This window comes from Prionailurus bengalensis, chromosome C1, assembly GCF_016509475.1.
Source record: "Prionailurus bengalensis isolate Pbe53 chromosome C1, Fcat_Pben_1.1_paternal_pri, whole genome shotgun sequence".
Lineage (NCBI taxonomy): Eukaryota > Metazoa > Chordata > Mammalia > Carnivora > Felidae > Prionailurus > Prionailurus bengalensis.
Window position 1 is genome coordinate 57,700,847 of NC_057345.1, and position 17,889 is coordinate 57,718,735.

Genomic DNA, 17,889 nt, shown 5'->3' on the forward strand with positions numbered 1-17,889 from the left:
GAAGGCGAGCATCTCAGTTCTCCGCCGGACTGGGATTTTTCTTCTCAATTTGGGGGAGCCCGTGTGTAGAGGTCAGAGAGGCAGGCGAGGATCCTCAAAAAGGGGCCGAGGGCTGTGAAAGTGGGCACCCCCTCTTATCACTGGAAAATCTCCTTGACATTTTTCACACTTTGAGGCAGCTGCAGCTGGTGTCGTCGGAAAAGGGGGTGGGAAAAAAGAGAGGGGGCGGGGAGAGCCGGGAGACACAGCCAAGAGCCACGAGCGGCGCCTCCTCGCCTGCCAAGCCTGGCACCTGTGCGCCGAGCCACTGCACGGAGGAGGACCCCACTCCAGGAGAACCTCGGGCTTGAAACCACGGACACCCAGCCCCTGGGCAGCGGGTTCTCGCCGGAGGGACCTGCAACCGCCCTCTCGGACCGCCGCTGTCGCCTGCAGAAGCGGGAGCGCTCGGCCCCTTAGAGCCGCCACTGCGCCGGGTCCTCGGGGATTCTTGCCCAGCGGCAGGCAGGGTGTGTTAGAGTTGGGTGCACGATTCGCCTTCTCTGCTCTCCTCTTCTCCGCCCGGGATTTATTGTCTGTGGAGCCTTCTGGGGGTGGGGAGGTAGCTGCGCCTCCGCCACCGCTGCCGCCGCCGCCGCCGCTGCTGCTGCTGCTGCGGTCGCTAGCGCGGCGCGCAGGGCAGGCGGAGGCAAGGGAGTGAATGCGCTCCTGCCTCCCTGGCCGACGCTTTGGGCTTCCCCTCAGCCGCTTCCCGCCGGAACCTCTCCAGCCGTCCACCTGAAGGGCACCGGCATCATGGTCTAACGCGGCACCTGGCTGGAATCCCCTTTCTCCTGGTCTTCCTCCTCCTACTCCACCCTCCTCTCTTCCTCCGAGGACCCTCGTGCCCACTCCACTGCGGACCCCCGAACACTTTAAGGAATAAGCCTTGGCAGCTGCACGATTCACTCTCTCTGGAACCTCATGGGCAGTTTCTCCCGCCGGCGATGTGAGTAGAACACTCTTGTTTCGTGGCCAGTGGGGGCTGCGGGGACCTCGCGGTTTTTGGCCTCGGCGACCATGAGCGCCCGAGGTGTGGGACATAAGCCCCCGCGGGGGGAGGGGTGTGGGGGGAGGACACGAGTCTTCAGCGCTCTCAGGGAGCTGCTCGAGAGGTGGCCCGCGGAGGCGGCGGGGATGTGGTAGGTTGCGGGGCATTTGGAAATGGGTGCTGGCTGTGTGGGTGCATGGGAGCACCGAGTGGCCTGGGCTGGCGGGAGACCCTAAAGGGTTACATACTGCGAAAAGGAAAGGTAAAGAGCCAGTGTTGGACGCTGGTGCTGGGACCATTGGTGCAGCTGAGGTTAGTCTTAGCTCCTCTTTATTATCTTGGGTATCTCCTGTAAGCTTTTTCTTGGAGGTGTTTGAGGGATGAAGCGCCCGTTTGATCGTGTCACACACGCACACACACACACGCGCGCGCGCACGCACACACACACACACACACTTGTGGAAGGTCGCATTTGTCCCTTTATCTTGGAAGGTGTAGTATTACGGTTTGGTGTTCGTTTGTTTGGCAAATGCAATTAGAAAATCTTTATGCCTTTGGAATTGAAGGGAAAGGGTGGGGTTTGTTGGGGGGGGGCTGGAGGGGGAAGAGGAGTATGACAGATTGGAGGACAGAAAGAAGTGGGTAGCAATGGAGTGAAAGCTTTTCCAGGGAGTCAGGGAGAATGATGCCTCTCTCCCCTTAAGCTAGACAACTCCTACCCACACATCTCCTTTGTGTTGCAAGGCGAAGCTGGTGAACCTGCACGATTCCCAGTCCCAGAGCTGGGCCCCCTTCAGCATCTTGCCTCCTCCTCTTAGAGTCATTAAGGATGCAGGACTAGTTTCGGATCCTACATTGAAAGAGGGAGGGAAGCACATTAACATTACGGTAATCATGGCATCCTAGCTCATGAACAATTAGATTGGTTCCCGAAGGTCTCTAGTCTCACAGTTTGCAGACTCAAGAATGAGGGTGAGGGGATAGGGGTTGAACAAAATGCCTTTTAAAATAGTGTGACTTCATAACGGAGATGGCTGCAAAACTGCTTCATTATACTACTTCTTGGCCATCAGGGCTGAATAAAGGACCCGCCTCCGCCCTCTCCCTCACTGTCTCCTCCCCACCAAGTCACAAAGCGAACGGGCTGGGCGAGAGGGCACAGCGCCAGGCAGAAAAGGGAAGGGGTCACTTTCACAACTCCCGGGAATCGGCTTCAGAATGCAACCATCTGCGACTCCCACGTTCCTTTCGAAGTTCTCCTTCAAAGGGGATTAGAAATGATGGGGGAGGGGTCAGTGAGACATAAAGGTTCTCCACCTGCGCTTTTCGATTACTTTCCCATCACACTTTCAACACACTGAATTTACCTGCAGTGGTAACTGGGTCAGCACGTAAATATGTGTACCTGTATACACTGAAATGTAGCTCTTTTGATAGATGAAAAGCAATTCGCATGACAGCATATTTTAACCTTGGCAAAATTTCTAAGCACAATAGAGATTTTTATAGCGTGGGCGAGAAGAGTGCATTCCAGCGAAAGCAGGACACGTGATCTCTCCGACGGGAGAGATACAGTATTAGGAACTCGATTTTCTTTGTTCCAGGCTGAGCCTATGAGATGCTCAGCATCCGGTTGCTTAAGTCCTCCTATTAGCAGGTAAAATAATAAAGTTGACCAGGGGCGAGAGTAGGAGGTGGAGAAGCACAGGTAGATACCGGTGGAGGGCTTGGATCTTCTCCCCTGCCGCCCACTTTTTTACCTCCCACTTCCCGCCCCACCCCTCGCCCCAGCTAGTCTCCTATTTAAAAGTGAGGCATTCCTTCCGGGAGACGTGGCAGAAAAGTTCTTCAGCCCCTGCACACGTGAGTTCTCCAGCGCCTCAGGACCTGCTGCTGCTATTCGCAACAGATTCCGTCACCTCCCCAGCCCGTGTCACGCCTCCATCCAGGCGTCTTGAGTTGACTTCACCTACTCTAAGAGAACCACCAGGAGATCTTTTTGCAAAAGACAGTAGAGGAGGGTCAAATCCCTGCTTCCTGAAAATCATTCATCGCACCGGGGCAAGAATGAAGAAGCAGGGATGTTCGAATGATTTTATTTTTCCTTAAAATTAAGAGTCCTAGGACTCAAGTATATCGAAAGGGGTGGTTTAGCCATATTTGCATTTGGACTCCCGGGGAGGTATCTCAGGCCTGTGGAATGTCCCAAGGTGTGATTATTTATAAATTTAATGGATGTAGAACGTGTTCTAGTCTCGCCATTTAAATAGAGTTATCTGACCTGGAGTTCTCTTATTTCATTTTTCACTGCTTGTTTTTTATTAGCCATCTTAATGGGCTGAAGTTTTAAAAATGTGGGCTATTTCTGTACTATACTGCATTGCATCACATAATACGCTGTGGTAGGGAAAGCAGAGTCAAATTCCATGACATATTATGAAGTGAGAGTTCTTTAGACATTTTTTTTATACTTCACTGTCCAAGAAAAGATGTGTACTTACCATGGCAACCCTTACATTCTCTGTCACGTGTGCCTGCACATATGCAGCTTCAGAATTAGAAACAACTTCTTAAAGAAATAAACCTGGTCCAGTGGCAGTAGCCATGTTTTATTCAGAATTTTAGCACTGTTTTAGGCTAGCATTAAAATTTTCTTAATTGAAATCTTATTCCACTTTCTTTTGTAGGCTTTCAATGTTTCTGTTTCCTCTGTAAAATACAGAACATAGCTTTAAGTTTTTGTGTATCTGTATTTTTGTTTGCTTTGGATTTGTTTTTAAATGTGCAGATACAAGTGACTATCACTATGAATTTTTATCACTTATGAAAGTCATTAAATAATTATCTTACCCACATGGAGTTAATTCCCAGGGGTATTTCTTAGCGCTCTCTTATTTGCAGTTCATAGTGTGTGGTAATACTTGATAGACAAACTTGGTCTGTTTAATCATGTCTTAAAATGTCCACTCTAGAACAGTTGAAAATTTGAAGATGTTATATTTTACCTTGATTAATTGATAACTTAATAATCTATGTATCGAAATTACACCTGTTTATACTATAATTTTATCTTTAGATGACTATGGTCTTAACATAAGGATAGATCACACATTCCATGGTATTATAAGTTCATGTATATCCAAATTAACAGAGTACACAAAGAGTAACCAACTAGTGATGAATTACCATCCAAGTTATTTCTGGATTCTTCTTACATTTTCTTATTTCACATAAATTATTTCATAATTTTCAGAAAATTCTTCATTTAAAGAATATATGTAATTCATTGAGTATAACAGTTGTAACAACCACACCATCAATAAAAGACATTATTTGGAACATTTTGTTCTTCAATAACAATGACTGCTCTATAGTGTTACCCATATTCTTTTTTGGCTGAGTCTAGTCAGTCATGTGAATTTGCAATATGACTCTGGGGAGATGATTAATTCAAATCTGTGACACAGGACACATCTTTTAGTTTGTGCCAAGGCAAATGGTCACTAACTAGTTCATATTTCCAAGGAAATGACTTGGAGATGACCCTAGGATCTTCTGAGAAGCCTGAAGTTGTTTTGTGTTTTTGTTTTTGTTTTTCACATTGACTCTCTTAAATCTAGAATCTTAAATCTTAAATCTTAAATCTCCACTATTCAGTGGAGAGGTTTTTATACCTCAGGTTTAAAAAAAATGGAATCTTAATATTAAAATAACAATTTGACCGTGTAGTATAGCAATTAAATTGTATTCTGAGGAAACACAAAAGCAGAGAGGCGATGCATAGATGGTAAATTTTACATATGTGTTGAAATACTGAATTGTGAATTGTCAAGGAAAACTCAAAATTACAAGTGGCACTATATATGAATCAACAATGTTTGGAAGATGATGACCCTAAAACCAATAATATTTTTCCTTTATGAAGTTTTTAGCCATGTTTGGTTAAACAAATTTGAATCATTATAAGTAGTAATGCTTTATAGAAAATACTCTGGTGAATTATCCTGACGTAGTCAAAGAGGAGTAAGAAAACCTTAGTTTTCTATGGTTTTCTACTTTTCTTACTTCCAGAATTAACATGTGATCTTTGGTAATATAAATTAGCCTCTTTTAATGCTATAAAATAAAGGTAGTAATAATTGCTAGTTTATAATTCTAGTGCATAGCAAGTAAGACAAAATGGTACATGAAAAGTGGTTTGAATACTTTAGAAGAGTGGGACATAAAAATTTGTGATACAAACCAATTTTCCTAGTCATGTGGGTGGTGGGGGGATGTTGCATATAGTGATGGCATAGTAGTATATTTTTAAGGTATGCCATTGAAATAGTTACACATATCTGTCTTCTATATTGGAATTAAGTGAGTATGCTCAGAAATCCATGAGCTTTCATGATTGGAAGTCATCCCTTGTCATCTTGATTCCCTTACCATAGTGCATGAACTATAATCATAATTATAATAGCAGCCACCAGTTACTAAATACCTATCATGATTCAGATGCTTTACTTCAAAATAGTCTTGCCAGAAGCTTATTCTCACCATGTGAAAGATTAGAAAATTGGGGTTCAGTGACAGAAATGACAAGTCCATGTGACATAGCTAGAAAGTGATAAAGATTTAAACCCAGATTTGGCTCCTATGATTTTTTTGTTTCATACCATGCCCTCTCCCTCATAGGTATAAATTAATACTTGTTAAATGACTGAGATCTGTAGATCATAGAATTATATCTTTTTTTTTAATTTATTTGTTTTGAGAGAGACAGACACAGCATGTGGAGGAGAGGGGGACAGAGTGGGGAGAGAGAGAGAGAAAGAGAGAGAGGGAGAGAGGGAGAGAGGGAGAGAGAAAATCCCAAGCAGGCTCCACACTGTCTGCACAGAGCCCTACACAGGGCTCAGACTAACAACCCTTGAGATCATGACCTGAGCTGAAACCAAGAGTCAGACACTTAAGTGACTGAGCCACCCAGATGCCCTTAGAATTATTTCTTAATGAATAAAGAAAATTTAATATCTCAAACCAGCTTTTCAAAGTTATTTACATATTTGGCAATAATGCACCATATTAGTTTTGTGACCGTAATTTAATATTGGCACAGAGATACTGCTTATCTTTCTGGTAATTAATTCATGACAGAAACATTTAATAAGCTATTAGAATCTGTCATATAAATGTACATTAAGGAGACTTTCAATAAAGCAAGTTTGAGTCAAGAGCTGTCATGTCTACTTCGAAACTATTATGATATATTTGATATATAAACCTCTGGAGAGGTATCATATGTGCTATTTAAGTTGTTAATCATAATAGAACATTATCATTTGTTTTTCAATGACACATGGAAAAAATATTAAATAAATTTAATGACCCACAGGAATTCCTGCATATACTCATTTTCATCACATTGTTCCTTGCTTGAAAAATTACTTAAAATCTCTATACAAAAATATTATTTTACTTTAATGCACATGAAAGCAACAGTCACCAGAGATGAAGTATTGAAATTTAAATTAGCATTGACATGATCTGCTTAAATATTTTAACAATGGAATAATTACATTGTTGAAAGAACTCATTTATTGGCTTCTTAAAGATGTAGTTTCTTCAGTTGTGCCAGGGTATTTTTGCTCCACATGAATTTCAGCAAGTTTGAGAACATATTTAACAGATACCATGCCCAAGGTAACAAATTTGTTAGGAACGATGGAATTGTAGAATTTGCATGTGCTTGTGTGTGTGTGTGTGTGTGTGTGTGTGTGTGTTCTGATGAAGAGAATTAAATTTTGTGCTATCCAGGAAGTAAACACATGCTATATGTTTTAATTCAATTATAGAAAATATTTTATAGATGGCTGGTTGCATTATCAAATTAATTGGTAATAGAAAGGCAGGAAATGAGCTTTTCTGAGATAGGGTCTAAGTGTTAGGAAGACATTTGTTGCACCAAAAACGTGAGCAATGGGCACAAACCTAAACTATTTTAACTAAATTTAAAGAATTAATGTGACATAAATAGTGTAACTAAAATAATTTATTTTTTTAAGTTTATTTATTTATTTTGAGAAACAGACAGACAGACAGACATGTGCGGGGTTGGACCAGAGAGAGGAGAGAAAGAATCCCAGGCAGGCTACATGCTGTCAGTGCAGAGCCTGACGTGGGGCTTGATCTCCTCAGCCATGAAATCATGACCTGAGCTGAAATCAAGAGTCTGATGCTTGACTGACTGAGCCACCCAGACATCCTGTAACTAAAATAATTTAAAAGTGCAAACAATTAGACTCCTTGAGTAGTAACTATTTAAGTATTCTGCATCTAAGGTATTCAACGTTATAGCTCTTACCATGAGCAGTCTTAGAGTCATGTAGGATGCAGGTGCACCTCAGACTACATATTGTGAACACTGATACCACATTGGATATTTACTCTGGTGTTATTCTGAGACGGTATAATTCAAGACATGAAAAAAATTTCTTCCCCACTTCAAGTGTGATTAATTTCTTAAGACAATTATAAAAGCTATTGTAATTAAATCAAATACCTATTTAAACTCTGAGTGATTGTTAAATATTAGCAATGTCCTTAGGGTAATACCATATTGAACATTGGGCATACCACACACATGTACATACATACACGCTATAATTGCTCCATTTTGTAACACACACACACACACACACACACACAGCTATAACCTTACTATTTCATGAGTTTATAACACTTTGGAGATGGTAAGGACTCTATAGGGTCTTACTTTACAAAATAGGAAACAGCCCCACTGTTTGTTTTCTTGCTCAGAGGCACATAGTTGTTAGTGAGAGAAACAGAAGTAGAACCAGATTTCTTGGCTCCCGACCTCTGCCAATAAAACCATACCCTTGGAACTATTGGAGTCCTTTACCTTTAAGGAAAGGGAAATAGGAAAAAGAAGCTTAATCCTATAAATCCAGTTAATGAAGCCAACCAACATGATGACTTTATCCAAAATACATCTATTTCTCATGTCATTTTTGGCCTGAATTTTGGTCTAAGTTTTTTTGATAATTATGTTATCTTTCCACTGTGATTTGGTGGCTTAGGCAGTTTAATACTATAAATTTAACATCTATTAAGTATTTTATTTTTTAAAGGATACTTTTATTTAGGAAATATGGACTTAATTTCACTCATATAAAATATCCTAAATTTGGATACTATATCCTTTTTAATGAATATTAAAATATTCTTTTAAATTACTGGTATTTTTTTTAGTATAATACCCACTAAATTAGTGTTGGATGATGGAGAAATGTTTAATTCATTTCAAATAAATGAATTATCCTCTAAATTTGCTAATTTAATTAAGGATCAATCATTCAGGTAACTTACCAAAAAATGAGAATGATTTAACTTGAGATTAGGCCTTTCTACATAATATTGCCTTAGATTTTTATTAAGAAAACATTTTAATCAAGAAAATAAAATGTGAAGAGTGCCTAGGTGGTTCAATTGCATAAGCGTTGCATATGACTCTTGATTTCAGCTCAGATCATGATCCCAGGGTCCTGGAATCTAGCAGGGCTCTGGCTGAGCATGGAGCCTGCTTACAATTCTCAATATCTCTCTCTCTCTCTCTCTCTCTCTTTTTTCTGTCTCTCTCTGTCCCCCTCTACCTCTTTCCCCAGCTTGCATGCTCTCTTGCTCTGAAAAAAAAAAAAAGAAGAAAAGGTGATGCAGTTGGAATTTGTGAAACATATTCATTTGTATGATTTTTTTTTGCATTACAAAGTTACATTTTGAAGGGTTCTTCGTCAAGTTTTCTCTAACTGCTAAATAACTGTTTATATATCTGTTATGGCTTAATTCTCTCTTTTTTCATGAGACAAATTTGAAATAATTTTTTACCATTTAATGTTTTTTCTAATGCTAAAATTCCGAGTTCACTTTATCAAGAAGTTTGGTTACTAGGAAACTTAGAGCAGGATGATTTTTTTTATTTTTTAACCTACTGCCAAAACATATTTGCAACAATTATAAAGCACTTTTAAAATTATGATGTACATCTCTTAAAATATGCATTTAATTTATAAGCAATGACATATAGAAATATTTACAAACAAAAGTATTGATTTAACAAGACATACCTACATAGTTACATCTAAGAATCCTCTTTCAAAGGGAAATTAGAACATTTTAGTGCAGCGCTGGTGTTTAAAATGGAAGAAAAACCATGATGACTAAATTAGTTCATTACATATCAGCAGATTAGCTATGCTTTTCATTTGTAGAATGTTTCCTATTCATGCCAGCTTTCAGTGTACTGTTCTGGGACTCGTGGGTGTGATAGAACGGAACATATTTCTGTATCTGTGAATATAATCCCACACACCGTTTTACATGACAAAATCTGAATGTCCTAAAACTCGGTGTTAAAGATAAGACAAGATGTCAACCTTTGCCAGTTCGGGATTTGAATTATCTCCATAATAATACCATTTTATCTTTCAAAGTATCTAATTTTATTTAAAGAGATATTTAGACAGGTAATACAAGGAGTATGAGTGTTTGTGTTTGCTCCCTTACTTGCTCTCTTGCCTTTTCTATCTTGACATAGCTAAGGTTCACTTGCTGCAGATAATCAGCAAGCCGCTAAAACTCAAACACAGTAGACAAACACTAAAGTAGGATATGAACAAAGGAGGAGAGGTACAAAAGTGATGTACTTTTGTACTTTGGAACAGGAAGAAACTACTAGAACTGTAAGGCACGTATATAAAAACCATAAAGAAAATAAGTTTTATTAATAGTTAATAAATATATGGATTAACAGGATCACATTCCATACTGAGATAAGTTACATGCTATTTAAGAAAAATACATTGGGAAGACTAGGAAGACAATGGGTAATTGAGAATCATCTATCTTAAAGTCTAAAATGTGCTGGTAAATAAAAAAAGTTGAAGATGGTTTGTATAAACAGTGTTTAATGTCTGCTTTTCCTAGATATAATTATACATATGTCAAGCTCTTAGTCCCAGGTGCACTCTTTGTAGATCTACCCAAAGATAGTTTCTGAGCCAGGCCAAGGGTACTTGTCTTCGTAGACACTTGTAGCAGTTATTGGGTATATACGTTCTCTAACACTTATTAATTAACGTGAATTCAGACTTGAAGACATGGTGTAGCAGTGGCTGCTAACAAAATAACATACCAGTGTCTGTGATCAGTCTTGAGGATGCACTTGTCACTCTTTTTGACTCTGCATGTGACCACGACAGCCCCAAACCTCACAGGTGCATGCCTTCTTTGCATGTGTAAAATTATCCGTAATTTTACAAACGTAATGTGTTCTTAATCTTATTCCCCTTTCTTCCTACATAGTTTCTTTTATTTTTAAAAAATTTTTAACACTTATTTTTGAGAGAGAGACAGAGCACGAGCAGGGGGAGGGGCAGAGAGAGAGGGAGACACAGAATCTGAAGCAGGCTCCAGGCTCTGAGCTGTCAGCACAGAGCCTGACGCAGGGCTCAGAATCACGAACTGTGAGATCATGACCTGAGCCAAAGTCAGACACTTAATCGACTGAGCCACCCAGGTGCCCCTTCCTATAGAATGTCTTTGTGTGATCATGTGTGAAAAATAGGAATGCAGAAAACAGAAAGTTGAACTTGAATTTGGGGAATATGAATGAATAATTTCTTGTTGTAAATGTCACCTAATATTTTTAATATTATTGCTTAACAATGGACAAAATAGTGTATTTGGGGTATAGAAGGTAGAATATTTTATTGGGAGTCAAGAATTATAGTCTGATGCTCACATTATAAAACTAATATGATGGCTTCTGGTATTTACACCAAAAAGGAAGGTAACAAAAACCTCTATGATGCTACTTGATAGACTACTTGAAGGATTTTGCAGTCTCTTCTGGGTCTGAATCAAGTCCCTTAATCTACCCTTAAGCTGAGTAAAGATCACTGTAAAGTTGTTAAGTTCTTTTTAGAGTGATTGAATGGAAAATATGTAGAATGCGAATGTAGTGTACTGAAACTTTAGAGTTCCTTGATTAACCTTTGTAAAATGATCCTTCTTTTAAAAAATTGTATAATTTGTGTGATCAAAGATGACTGTGACTTGGTCTTTTCTGGATAATGCAGTATGTGAATACACATCATTCTTAGCATTAAGTAATTGCTTGAACGACTGTCTCCAGTCTCCAAAACCAGCACATATATAGTGGTTTACTTGATTTTTTTTTATCCCTAGCAAATTAGCTCACAGCATATTGAAAAATGCACGTTACATCAATGCTTCTGAATGCTTCTAAGTGACTCTTGTAGCCATTAGTATTCCCTTCAATTTCTTCTTCTCTTTCCTTTCTAAGAACACCATTATACTCCTCAGTTTATCTTCAGTGTGAGGCATGGTATGTGACTTACTTTGGCCAATGCAATAGGAGCAAAAAGTGAGAAGTGTCTCTTTTGAATAGAAATATTTATGACCTAGTACACACTTTACTTTTTCCCTGATGAAGCAACTATAGAAATGTGTGTCATGATACGTCCTCCATCAGCCTGGTCCCTGAACAACAACACTAAATAAAGTCATCCCTGCACACATGCATTCAACATGTAGCATGAGAAAGAAAACTATTAAGATTTGGGGAATGAGGGTATTGTTTGTTACTGAAGGTAACCTAGCCTTTCACTCATTCCCTGAGTGAAATTCTAGTGAAAGTGGAGTCCTAATGTCCAGTATATGGTGTGACAATTAAAGGGATGTTATTTACATATGTCTCTAATTTTAATACAAAAATATATTTTATTTAATGACTGATTAAAATTATAATAATTAACAAAGGTATTTTTGAAAGATACAAAGATCAGGAGTGCCTAGGTGGCTCAGTCGGTTAAGTGTCTGTCTTCGACTCAGGTCATGATCTCGTAGCTCATGGGTTTGAGTCCTGTATCGGGCTCTGTGCTAACATCTCAGAGCCTAGAGCCTGCTTCAGATTCTTTATCTCTCTCTCTCTCTCTGCCCCTCCCCCACTCATGATCTGTCTCTCTCTCTCAAAAATAAATAAACATTTAAAAATTTTTAAAAAGAAAGGTGGCACGTGGGTGGCTCAGTCAGTTAAGCATCAGACTTTGGCTTAGGTCACGATCTCATAGTTCACAAGTTCGTACAAAGATCAATCTGCTTGCACTGTCAACAATTGCCAAAATATGGAAAGAGCCTAAATGTCTATCAACTAATGAATGGATAAAGAAATTTTGGTTTATATACACAATGAAATATCACTTGGAAATGAGAAAGAATGAAATCTGGCCTTTTGTAGCAACGCGGATGGAACTGGAGAGTGTTATGCTAAGTGAAATAAGTCATACAGAGAAAGACAGATACCATATGTTTTCACTCTTATGTGGATCCTGAGAAACTTAACAGAAGACCATGGGGGAGGGGAAGGAAAAAAAAGCTATAGAGGGAGAGAGCCAAAGCATAAGAGACTCTTAAAAACAGAATAAACTGAGGGTTGATGGGGGGGTGGGAGGGTGGGGATGGTGGGTGACGGGCATTGAGGAGGACACCTGTTGGGATGAGCACTGGGTGTTGTATGGAAACCAATCTGACAATAAATTTCATATAAAAAAAACAAAGATCAGTCTGCTTGAGAAAATTTGATAAATTTTAAACACTTTGACTTTCTCAATTTGTAATTTAGTGTGCACTCATATTTTTGATTCACTGAAAGTCTAAGAACTCTGCTACTGTTCTTGCACAATGTAATAACAGCTCCTCTGATTAGTAAACAAATGAAACATCTTCCTATTTGATACATATTTTCCCATTCTATAGATGGGTAGGGCAATGTATGTAATAAAGAATCTAACATATCTACTAGAATCTGTAAAATTTTCTCAGTTTAATGCATTTTATTCAAGGGTATGTATTCATTCATTCATTCTAAATATCTATTTTGCTGTTACTCTGTGCCAGGGCCTGTGTTAGGGAAGGCTGATTACAAATGTGACCCCTGTTTCCATGGCACTAATGGGATAGGCAGACAATAAATAAATAATCACTCTAGGGATATAATAACTTCATTGTTATGATAAGAGATAAGAAGGATAAGATCAAGGAACTGAGAAAGAATATAATGAGGGTCTGAGCAGAAGAAGTAGCATCTCTGAGGAACTGATATTTAAATAAGACCTCTAAGATGATAGAACTTAGCCAATAAAAGGGAGGAATCGGGAGAATTTAGGCCAGGCAAATAGTATATGCAAAGACTTTAAGACAGGAGAAGATGGTGCATTGGAAGGAAGAGTGGTTGGAAAGAGGTTGGTGTAACTGGATGTTAGGGATCAGAGGAAGATTGGCACAATATGACAAAAGCATGAGGCAGATCACCTCGGGGGTTATTGACCAGGTTAAAAAATTAAGATTTTTATTCTATATTCTATGTGAAGTCATTAAACATTTTTAAAAGGAAGGATAGTACAAACTGATTGATATTTTAAATGATCACTTGGGCTGCTGTGTTTACAATGTGTTAGAAGCCAAGAGTAGTAGTAGGGCTTTATAAATTAGGAAATGCTTACAGAAGGCTGGGCAAGACATTGAGGTGTCTTGGATTAGGATTTTGGTAGTGGAAATGGAACAATGTGGATAGAGCTGAGTTATGCTTTGTACAACCTATTAGATTCATTGCTGAATTGGTATAGGGAGACGGCTAGTGAGTAAAAGTGTAGTATCAAGAATTATTGCAAGATTTCTGACAGGAACAACTGGATACATGCAGGTACAATTTCTTGTCTGGGGAAACCTGGAGAGGGAGCTAATCTATTCACGTATAACCAGAATATTGACACTAATAGAAGGAAACTGAATAACTGGCTGACATATTGAGGAAACATGAATCAGAGCATCAATTTATAAAACTAAACATCCCTATATAAAATTACTGGAAATGTAGTGAATAAGTCTGTGGGGATAACAATTAGAGCTTCTTTTGAAGAAAACAGATTCTTTCAAATAAGTGATTTTTGAGTATGCATTAGAGTGACTCACTTATATTGCTATCATGGTTTTTTTTTCTAATTGTTCTTTGGCATGAAGAGAAAACATGAATTCATATACATTCCTTCTGAATACTGATTTCTTCCATCTTTCTCCATCATGCTTTAAAGTTTTAAAAGAACAATCTACTCCTGGTCCTTCTATATTTGGTTGCCGTAGATGTGCAGAAGGATGTTAACTACTGGTGGAGTTTGTTGAAACAACTCATCTCAAGTACTTTGTAGCACCTTGTAACTCTGTAGCTACCCAGGTATCCATACTGTGGACTTCTCTGGGCAAGGCCACACATATTTGCAACTTATCCTGTGTGTGTAGTCCCTTTCCTAGAACCTTTCACCATTTTAATTTCCTGGCACTAAGTTTTGTCAGTTAAGACACACTGTAAATTGCTGCCCAGAGAGTGCATATATAGGTAAAGTGATACTCATTCATTCATGTACATATCATCGGTACATTCTTTAGGAATGTGTTCAGCTGCAAGTAACCAACAATTAGTGGCTGCATTAAGATAGTGATTTTACCCCTTCTTCCAGTTAGCATTTGCAGTGGGCACTAACAATCCCCAAACATCTCCTTGGCTTACAACCACAGAGATTTATTTCTCACTTACAGATCTGTGAGGTAGTCAGAATTCTGTTTGGCTGTATTTACCAGTCTTCTAACTCCAGCATCCAGGCTGGAGGAGTAGCCCTTATCTGAGATGTGGTTTTCCCCTGGTAGAGGGCAGGAAGAAGAGGCCTCACTGACCCATTCAATGAAAGTTTCCACTCACATATAACATATTTTGTGTCCACTCATATTCCCTTGGCCGTAGCAAGTCACATAACCAAGAATGGCATGGCAAGAGAATAGATGGGTAAGCATACACACTGGTATTACGGCTCAGTGACGCCATCAGGAACTCTGACTCTTTTCAAATCATCATCCACCTTTTGGGTACTGTTCTTAGCATTTATACTCTGAGTTTTCCTACCTTAACATAATTGCCTTCAAGTGGACTGGCACCAAAGATAATAACAATGGTTATCAACTGCAATTCTCCAGTCTCTCTCTTCTTCTTCTTCTCCTTCTTCTTCTTTTTATTCTCCTGCTTCTTGTTCTTCTTGTTCTTGTTCTTTTTCTTCTTCTTCTCCTTCTTCTTCCTTCTTTCTCCTTTCTTCTTCTTTCTTCTTCTTTTAATCCTAGCCAGAATGCAGATCCGTTTAATATAGTAATACTTGTGAATATATTTTGTTTTTTTTCTTTGATTGAATTGAAATGTATTTTATAAATTTCTCTAATAAATTACTTTTGTTATGCCCTTCTATTTCCCTAGCACAACTATTTTCCTAGCATGGGGCACTAGGAAAAAAATAACATTCATCTTGAAATTTAGATTAATAGTAATTTGTTTTTAGCTTGGGAAAACAATTTCTTTTAAAGCACTGAAGCTTAGTTAAGAAATAAAATTTTATTTTTTAATGAAAATTTTGAGGATCTGTGGAGTGATTCAGATTTTAAGAATGGATATACTTTGGAGTTTTCAAGATGACTGTTAGTTGATAAAGCTATAATCTGAAATTCCCTTTAATGTTGAAACCTTATATATTTTACTTTTGTTCACGTCTACTTTAGCTATCACTTTGAAATGTAACCGTTGTTTGTTGCATGAACCATATTTTCACAAAGAAAATTTTAATTTTTGTTTTGTCGTATTAACATGTAGAATCATTAAAATTGATAATATTTATAATTAAAATGCTTCAGAAGTAAATAGATTAAATCATTCATGTTTAACCTCCTTTGGTGTTCTTTTGAAACCACTTGTACTCAGACTTTGGATTCATCACCAGTAGATGAATGCTTTTCAAACATTTTTGTAATTGTGGAACCGTTTTAGCAAGTGAAATAGCACAAACAACCCCAATGCATAAAACAAAGACAAGTAAGACTGCTGTGTTGGAAATCAGTGTGTTTTATATTCAAGAACCATCATGCCACAGTATAATTATTTTATAATTTCTCACATCTTATTTTAACAGAAATTTTTTTTACCCAAAATGAGGAAACTATAAGAAAGTGTAGGCATTATTTATTTTCTGCTACAGGCTACCAGCAGATTTAGAGCTGAGCAAAGTCATTTGAATTGTTCAAGGACTATGAATAGGGTTGCGTTGTGTTAGCTCTTCATTTTTTTTTCTTCAATTGACAGAGGGTGATATTATCCACACAAAAACTCTCCAGAGAGTTTCACTTTATCACGCCAATTATCAGTGTGTATTCGAGGCTTCTTCAAGACAGAAAGGTATTTGGCAATGTCACTTCTGCTTCTTAATGAGTATCTTCTGTGCCCAGCTAAATAAGCAAAATGGTAGAGAAAACACAACTCTGGGATAATCTGAGGCAGATGAAAAGACTCATTTTGCTGAATACAGCTCATTAGGATGGTTTTAGTGTTTCTACTTGTGAGGCCTTGGGATCACTTCTGTCATCCTAAATATCCTATTGAAGCAGGTTTCAGTTTTTATGAAAGTGGACCCCAGGCTGATCAGCAAAAAAGAACTTCAGAGGCAAAGGTAGACAGAGTGATCATTTCCTCAGAATTTCATTTCTCTGTTTTTACATATGACCGAAATATTTGAGGGTATTTTGAGGCCTTCTATTTCAGAAGACACGGAATTCTTATCACCTTTGTTGGCTAACCCATAATAATCTCTTACCATCTGCCACCCTGGACTTGAAATTTTTATTTTATTATATAGCTGTCAAAATTTTATTTTGCTGGCATCTGTAGTTTGGTGACATGTATAGTTGAACTGCAGGTAGAGCAAATACATGGGTTTAAAGTTTCTTATGGTACTTTCTTGCTAGGTGATCTTAGGAAAATTATTTTTAACTCTCTACTTCATAATTTACTAATCCTGGAAATGAACATAATAATACTCATTTCACTACTGTCTCAGCGTACTCTGGACATTCAAATCAAAATTACTTTATCTCCTACACATTGAAAATAGTTTATTGATTTCTATTGATTCATTTCTTTTAAGATAAAGGCCAAAAAGTATTTTGTCTCTTGTTGAAAAGCTAGAGAGTTACAGGAAAGTTTTATTACATAAGGAAAATTTCATGTTGTAGAATATTTTAATTCTTTTTCCCCCCAAGGATACACTTACACCACTTGCATAGATCAGACTAAATGAAATATAAAGCTTTTGAAAAGACGATGGTCTATATCTTGTGCATAATTTATATATTTATAAATGAATTCACTATTATAAAAATACTCCCATTACATATGGAAGTATCTATGATATCAATACTCATTTACATCATAAAAACAAAAAGAGAAGGTTTGAAAGAGGCTGCAGATGTCAAGAATAAGTTGTGGGCCATCACAGTAAACATTTCTTAGAAGTAGAATATGCGATAAAACACTTTCAGCCAGTTAAATGAGGGCCACTGACCTTGTCAGGATGACACAGCCAGCCACCAGGGAATTCAGAAAGAACTACATTAACTATTACCAGGAAATATATCCCTCTAAAATTTTTAGTTAGCAAACTGTTCCATTATTTATCTTATATGTTTTACAAGATGATGCCTTTGATTCCTTTATACCACAAATATGGTTAATACCAACTAGATAAAAATCTTTGTGTACAAAAACTTATTCTTAAAATGGAAGGACTGTGGATTCTTATATGAATCTGTAGAGAATAGAGGGTTATTGTGGACTTAAATCTACTATTGCCGTGTAGTGGAGGTACTAAGAACTGATCTGACACTCAGCCAGGCTTACTGGCTCCAGTTAT

General features: G+C 38.2%; 1 protein-coding gene across 3 annotated transcripts in view; it reads left to right on the forward strand.

Annotated features, from left to right (window-relative positions):
- The first annotated feature begins 235 nt into the window (after positions 1-235).
- Positions 236-17,889, forward strand: part of LRRC7 (leucine rich repeat containing 7) — a 553,650-nt gene continuing 535,996 nt past the window's right edge. For 2 of the 3 annotated variants that reach the window (XM_043575239.1, XM_043575241.1), the window contains exon 1: positions 236-988. In XM_043575239.1, coding sequence (XP_043431174.1) covers positions 987-988 — 2 coding nt within the window. In that variant the 5' untranslated portion in view covers positions 236-986. The remainder of the gene's footprint in view (positions 989-17,889) is intronic. The other variant, XM_043575242.1, reaches the window with a different exon arrangement.